Source organism: Triturus cristatus, chromosome 7, assembly GCF_964204655.1.
Source record: "Triturus cristatus chromosome 7, aTriCri1.1, whole genome shotgun sequence".
NCBI classification, from domain to species: domain Eukaryota; kingdom Metazoa; phylum Chordata; class Amphibia; order Caudata; family Salamandridae; genus Triturus; species Triturus cristatus.
The window spans coordinates 1,812,160,432-1,812,168,401 of NC_140590.1; the positions used below are offsets into that span (position 1 = coordinate 1,812,160,432).

General features: G+C 40.5%; 1 protein-coding gene across 1 annotated transcript; it reads right to left on the bottom strand.

Moving 5' to 3' along the window:
• Nucleotides 1-6,473: 6,473 nt before the first annotated feature.
• On the bottom strand, nt 6,474-7,355 carry LOC146813240 (taste receptor type 2 member 39-like). The gene has a single exon (XM_085615331.1). It carries the CDS (start codon nt 7,353-7,355, stop codon nt 6,474-6,476), a length of 882 nt encoding a protein of 293 aa, XP_085471457.1.
• Nucleotides 7,356-7,970: the final 615 nt, after the last annotated feature.

The window sequence follows — 7,970 nt, forward strand, 5'->3', positions numbered from 1 at the left end:
GTGCTGCCTAGTGCCAATGCAGGAACCTCTGCACCATGGTGCAAGAGGGACTGCATTGCTAGCAGTATTGTTGTTTTGCAGAAAGGGTGAACTTCCTGCACAAACACAATCCCCTGAGACATTTTTCTTTTCACCCACACACCACCCATGGAAAGCCTCCCTTGGGCAGAGTAACATAGCGCATAGATTTGCGCTGCGTTGCGTTACTCTTGATTTATCAAGCTACTCAGGGCCAAACAAGTTGGACTTGCTTGGTTTAATAAATTGCTTCTTAAGAGTTGCACTGTTTTGTACACTGCTGTGTGGTGCAAAATCATGACCCTAAATATGTAAAATAAAATTATAAATACACTTTAGTATACTATATTTGTGAAATATATTGTAGTATAGTTTATTTTTTCTATTTTGGTTTACTTATTTTCTATTTTTAATTTACTTTAAGACTAATTTCCTAGGTAGTACTGCAGTGCCCTGTCAATGTATTTGAACATATATAGAAACTTATAAATAATAAAGTGGTAATAAGTAAAGGAAAAACATTAAACTTAATACTTACCTAGATCTAAGGCCTAACCCACAATAAAGCCAATATGTGATTAAATTAACATTGGTGCCTTTAAGTCTTGTAAAGGCAGTCATTAGTCAATCACATAATGACTTGCCAAAGGATCCTCAACACACCATAATCTACATTTATACCAAATACAATGGAAGTCCGACTGGGCGTATGGCTGCTATGCACAACACAAATGTATATGGAAAATGCATTGGTGGAAAAACACATTTTTGGACCTCCTTTCTTTTGTATTGTTACAAATCCCTAGAAAGCCTTTCACCGTATGCCAATGTAGAAAAATCAATAGGTCTGGAAAGTTGAATGGAGATTTGGCAAGCGGGCACAATGGTATTAGCAAGTAAAAATCTGTTAATTGCCTATCTTTGGCAAAACGAAATGAAAAGCCATCCTCCCACATATGCTTTGCAAGCTCGGCTATGCCATCCCTGTTGTCAGCAAACCTGGTCTTATGATATGTATAATCTAACAAATATGAATTACTGCAACACGACTACTGCTCCATATCCATCACAGAGGACAATTAAATTCAGTCCTTCAAACATTTCATTTCATACCTGTAACTAGATGGTCAATGTGAAAGATACTTTTCATTATGCACACTGCCTCACAAGGGAAATTACCACTATACCTACATATTGAACTTAACTTCTTAGCTGGTGAAGCTTTTCTTCCCTTAGCGCTGAGCCTTTTTTTGATTTTTGGGACACTCTGCACTAAGGCTGTAATATCTTTTTTACACAAAATCTATCCAGGCCAAATATGTGTTCTGTTTTATCAAGCATCCTGGGGATACCCAAGAAGCCCAGGATTTGTAGATACACCAAGAGGGAACCAAGACAAAGGCCAAATTATAGTTAATTATGTATTCTGTTTGCAAAAGATGGAAATGATGTGTGACAGAATGATCTTATTTTCATTATATATATATATTTGCTGTGTACAATCATCATCTTCTCAGCTTTCAGGAACAAGAAGAGTTTGTCCATGATGTTTGAATTAATCTAGGAAGTAGTCAATATTTCCAAATGTTGGTGTTTTTTAACATACTTGCTGTTTGTGGTGGAGAACCACAAAGTACAACAATGTGCTTCAATCCTTAAAGATAGCCAAATGTATGTGAAAGATTATTCCAAAATCTGCTAACATTCACAAAATACCAAAAGTCCAATGTTCCCACAATCCTCTTGATAAAAACACTAACCCACTTATCTGATGGGCCAGTGTCCACATCACTAAGGGCCTCAAAAAGCAACATGGACAGATCTAAAAACAATTCTCAAAAGCAACTCCTATTTACAATGTGGGAAGATGTGGATTTTTGGTCTTTGCTCAGCCACCAATAAAACTTGGCAAACTCAGACATTTTTGAGAACTAAACTCCCTCGAGCAGCTAGCGTAGTATTTCTTGTTTGGATCCCCCTACTTTTTCTTACCCAGATACTCATGAAGCCTCAATTATAGCCAAACAAATGTATTTTGCTCACTTCCTGTGAGGGAAATATCTAGAATATGTGTAGATCCACAAATTCCTACCACTCAGCATTCCTACATATATCCAGATACAAACACTAACGCACTTATGTGAGTTGGCCCAGCGCCTATTTCATGAAAGGCCCCAAAATGCAACATGGAAAGATTGGGTCTGCTCAGCATCAACCAAAGGAAACTTACAAAACATAGTCTTCTTTTAAAACTAGACACATGAGGGAGTACAACGTGGTATGCCTTGTGTTGTACTCCTAACTCTTCTTCCCCGCAATGTAATTCAAATCTCAAATGGAGCCAAAAAACATTAATTTCCCTAACGTCTGTGAAAGGAAGTTCAAGAATCAGGAGGGATCCACAAAAGTCCTACAAACTAGTTTTTCCACATGCTTCCTAATACAAATGCTTCCCACTTGTGTGGTTGAGCCCAGCACCCACAACAAAAAAGCCTCAAAATGCAACATGGAAAAAACACATTTTTCCAATCAATATGAACTTTTTTTTTGCAAGCTGTGGATTTTGGACTTGGCCACCAGGGTGCAGTCCAAGCAGTGAGTCTTGCCTGGCCCCCCCTCGACCTTTACTTGCAGTGCCCTTCAAACCTCCAAAGTAGCCAAAAATCACAGGTTTTCCTCACATTTCTGTGGAGCCACAACATTCATATCAATTCAATTCAATTCAAAATAGGCTTTACTACACATGTGTATAAGTTTGGTAGCGTTTGCAGGTATGTAAAAGCTGGGCAACATTGTGCAAAACCCAGCTGTAAAAACAAAGGTTTGATGAATTTCTTTCTCAGCCCTGAAAAATATTTACAGAGAAGCACAGTAGGCATGGTGCTCTGTGATGAGGTATCATCACAAGGACAATTCCCCAGGTCAGGTGACCAGTTGTTAATAGTAGGAAAACGAATTAAACGAAGGAAGATATCCAACCATAAGCGGGTCAACATGAACCTGTGGCGTGGATTATACACATTGACTAACTATGGTTGCATATAGGAGCTAGTCAGAATCATTTGATTCCTCAACACAGAGGGTTTCCAAAGTTCAGAAGATAATCTGGTTTCCTCCAATAATTAAATGCACTTCAGTTTCAAGGCTTTTCTTTGGACACTGACCAGACTCTCGGGAAGATTGAAATATTCAGGATGGCCGAGGTCTGTCAGGAAATTGTGCACAAATTTAAGCCATGGGACGTTAAAACCATATCGCCAACAATCAGACACTTCTCCTGACAAAAACTGTCCCCTACTTGTGTGGCTCTGCCTGCCTCATGAAAAACAACAGGCCCCAAAAGCCAATGTGGAAACATCAGCATTACATTTCCTGTCAAACCTGAGCTGATTTGGCAATGTGGGAAGCTGTCGTTTGGGCCTGGCTCAGCTGCCACCCATGATAACCTATCAAACCCAGATATTCTTGAAAACTAGACACCCAGCAAAGTCCAAGGTGGTGAGCCTTGCATATATTCCCATGATGTTTTCCTACCAACAATGCCCCACAATACTTAAATGTTAATACACAGCCGGAGTGAGCATTTTATCATCCCCCATGATGATGTATGTGGGTGGGGAGGGGCTGACACATCAGCTTCTCTCATCCGTCACACTTTATTAAGGACTCAGGTCTCTGTGTCTTTGGACCAGGATTTATCAGGTCTGTAATTTCTGGGGCTGGGTTCATTGGGAAACATATTAGTGTCTGGGACACTATTTTCATAATAGAGCCATTAGTGTTTGACCTGTGATAAGTACCTAGAGTGCTTCGAGAAAATGATGTTGTTTCTGTGACGATTTCCATTTCCAGTCTGCAGCATACTTTGCTATACTTTGCCAACTGTTTCACAATGAGCCCCAACATATGACATAACTGAGCAAAGACTTGGGATTCAGTGCAGTATAACTCCTCTTGCCAATGTGGCTTATGTAATGTGAAAGACTTGAATCGTAGCTGATGTGTGGTGGGATGCTTCAATCTCCACATGGTATTAAACGTGCCTAAAGGTTTGCTGAACCAGCTGCAAATTGATGGTCTGAACAATGAGAGATGTTACAAAATATTGTTAGTGTATGCAAACTCTTCGTAGTGGATGTTGCCACAAATTGTTGGTGAATTAAACAAAACAGATACTGTGCAAACCTGTGATGGGACTACATGGCTGCCTCTGTGATGGTGTTGCTATAATATATTGATGATTTCCACCCCTTCACAGGGTGTCACTTTTAATTATAGGTTTGTAACTCAAGGAACAATTTTAATGAGGACCTGCTTGATGTGGAACTTCATGAGGTCATCGAAATGTAGTATCCTCTGGATTATCCAACTCAGGACGATTACACCATCATCAGTGTCATTAATGCTTCACTCTCACTCCATTAAAACAGTATTGCGCATGCCTGATACCCGCACTCACTCTTCAGAGACCACTAGGCATGTCAGGGGCTGCCTAGACCAGGATTAGAAGCAAAGCAAAGGCTAAGTAGCCTGGTTAGTGTCTTGAAAAATACATACATTCAGAAGTTAACAGTGCTCTCTGGTCATCCACAATTTAAGTATGGCCGAGCCAGATCCATTTCAGAAGAGTGTCAGCCTTCCTGACACCCCGCCCCCCCCGAGGCTTCATCGGTGTGACACGTACTCCGAGCTGGGCTGATTGAAACCTCCGCACTCAATTTTGACTGGGATGGCTACCAATCTATTCTTTCCGTGCACCATGAATCATTAATTAATCTAAACAAATGGAGTTCTTCCTGCTGGTGCAGCTTTCACGCACCTTCCTGGACACTTCAAACCTTGGGGCCACCATTGCGCTCTCTGACGCCACCGATCCATAGGCACTTGGGCTTGATTGGCGTTCCTGTAAGTGACCATTGGAACTTCAGGATTTCATCCATTATGTGTCTGTAGACTACGTATCAGCTAATGTTAAATGTGCAATCCCATCCTGATGACATGAAATGACACAGGTCTAAACTATGTAGAAAAAACCCTGCACATTCATGGCTTCTTTTGCTCCTAACAGGCTTTTAGTTGTTGAATGCACTGTTTTGCTTTTTTCTTCACCGTATTATGTGTCGCACATTCACTTTGGAATGAGCACTTTGTGTGCACTTACACCTTGCATTACACGTACACATAATGAAAGGTAAATATTGCTGTCTGGAATTAATGCCATTTTGATAACAATTAAATAGAGGCTGCAATTTTCAACTTTGGTGTTTTTTCCTTTCCTTAATTCCTTTTGTTTTTATTTTACACCTTCCTATTTGCCTTTTTGTAGTATTACCACAATCACCTGTGTCTTAAGTGGGTTTTTGGGACATCTCCTGTAAACTCAACAGTTGACAGAGCTCTTTGGGCGTCCATTATATTAGGTATGGCCTTACAATGTAGCCATAGCTGTATGAATTGATCAGATTCGAAAGTGCCTGGGCACACCATGAGAAACTGGAGGGTGATAATGTACATTTTAGCTGGAGTATTTTCTTTAATTTGCAGGTGTACATGAAAACAATATGTCATCAAGTCCATACTAGCTGTAACATTTACTAGCACATGGGCAAATAGCTAAATGTTATCTGTACTTTAAAAAATAATAATTTTAAAGTTCTTTTCAATTTTACATTCTACATTTTTCATCACTTTAAATGAAAAAACAAACAAACAGCGGGGTCTCCTCCGCCATAGCGGAGGAGCGTCACCCCCCTCAAAATGGCAGGAAATGAACATTAAAACAACACCTGTTTTATTTTTCCTTTCCTGCTGAATCTTGGGGCTGGGGCCTGGTAGTGACAGGCACTCAGGGGAGTGGCAGTGTACTCCCATCACTCTGCATGATGGCTTGGCTGGCCATCTGAGGAAGGCCAAACCATCATGCGCAGTGAAAGCTCTCTCCAACCCAGCAACGCTGCTGGTTTGGACAGAGGAGGCACAGACTCACAGTGTTTCCTGGAGCTCACATTGAGGGCGCTCGGGTCAATTCTGGAGCTACTCTCATGCACGAGAGCAGCTTCAGGATTGGCTGCAGGACATTCTGGGAGCCTGTACCTTCCTGAAGAGGTGAAGAAAAGAGTGAAGCGTGATGCAGCTGTCTGAAGGTAAGATCTAAAAAGAAAAATTGTATTTCTCCTCCCCCCTGCAACCCCTAGTGTGCCACACCCTCGCTCCTCCAGCATACCAGACCTATTTTCATGAAAGCATCAGAAATTCATAGTCCTTCTTTCTATATCAATTTCTATGCAAACTGCACGAACATTAGGTGCTGCGATTTCATACTATGAAGCAAAGCATATTGCATGAATCATTATTTCATTTTTGATTTTAAATCTACCTGTACCTAAGAGCGCCAAACAAACGTCATATTTTATGAGAGACAATAAATGTACTTGTGACAAATATTGGGGAGAACTCTAGTCTCTCTCTGTTCCACAACACAATGAAAGATGAAAGATCTCAGTCAATGTCTTCCACAGTTTGGAGATCCCTTGGATTAGGATTATTGAGTTCAGGATTGGAAAGTAAGAATCCACAAAGGTATATAACATCTCAAGGCCCTTGAGTGGATATTCAACAAACACGATGAACTGAACCACGTAGTATGTAGTGTAGAGAAGGAGAAGGAAGCTGATTGTTTTCACTGCACCAAGGTGAGGCCTCAGACTTGGGCTCCGGAAGCCTTCTGCATTTTGTCTCATCCGTTTCATGTGTCTGTAGAGCATGATGAGGATTGCTACACCCACAGAGAGGAAAAATGAAAAAACAGTCTCTATATATGTGGAGTAGAAGGTGTTCCTTTTATCAAGGTTCTGCAGAAGGCTCAAGATGGTCAGGGAATCATTGTACGGAATATTTGAATTGGTCGCAACAGAATTATAAGACATATTATGGTTTCCAGGCTGGGTCTCATAATTGAAGGCTGAGGGGAGACCTGTGGCCAAGGAAACCAATACAGATGCCAGAAGCAGCCAAGGCACACTCTGTAGAAATCTTGTCACCAGTCGAATCACCAGGTGGTGAGTGAAGGTCTCAATCTTCACATAGCAGTAGAAACAGAACCAGGTGCAGAACCAGAAGCTGCAGCTGCGAATACTTAGCATTGCAGCATAAATCTGATATATGTTCATCTTCTGGTAAATTAATTTTAGGGAGAGAAAGAAATTGATACTAATTAAAAAGTACAATCCCACATGACTGAGGTTGGAGAGCGCCAGGCTGCAGATTATGAGGTCGCAGGTGCTGAGATCACTTCTTCGCTTGATCCATCCAATGAAATTCACAGACAGGATGAACATGTTCCCCATCAGTCCTGACACTAACGCAATCATTGTAAAGGTAAAATTGACTGTATCCCCAGGTGACATCATTTCTTTGTCTTGAATGATAAAATTCCACTCTGGGTTTACTCCTCTATTCAGAGATTGGGTCTAAGGTTCTGCCTCTCCTGACCAGACTGAGCACACACACACATGAAGCTGCAGCAGGTTAGGATTCTGATTTGACTAATGCAAATGGAGCTACTCTCATTTCAGTGCTGTGAAGCAACTGGGTGAATTAACTAGGAAAAATGAGAATACACTGAAAAAAATAGCTTCTGATGGACTCACATAAGTAAAAATAGATATTTGGAAAATAAACCTTCCAAAGCAAAAATGCTGGTATTTTACACAAGGCTCTTGGAGGTTTTGTCCATAATGGGTGGTTGACGTTTCGAAACACTGAAATAATTGATTAAAGTATTCCAAAAGGAACATTAAAGTACATGCTTTCAAAACTGCCCACTAATTAAAAAAATAAAATAGGAATTGAGTTTCTTCAAAAAAATACTTTTGGCCAAGCTTTACCAACAGCAATTAGTACTTTTGACAGTAGGTATTCTTTGAGGTTTCCCAAATATCACTTTCATAAAA

Bases quoted from the DNA above. Each gene is read 5' to 3' on its own strand.
- LOC146813240 (XM_085615331.1), bottom strand. From the start codon at position 7,355: ATGTTCATCCTGTCTGTGAATTTCATTGGATGGATCAAGCGAAGAAGT.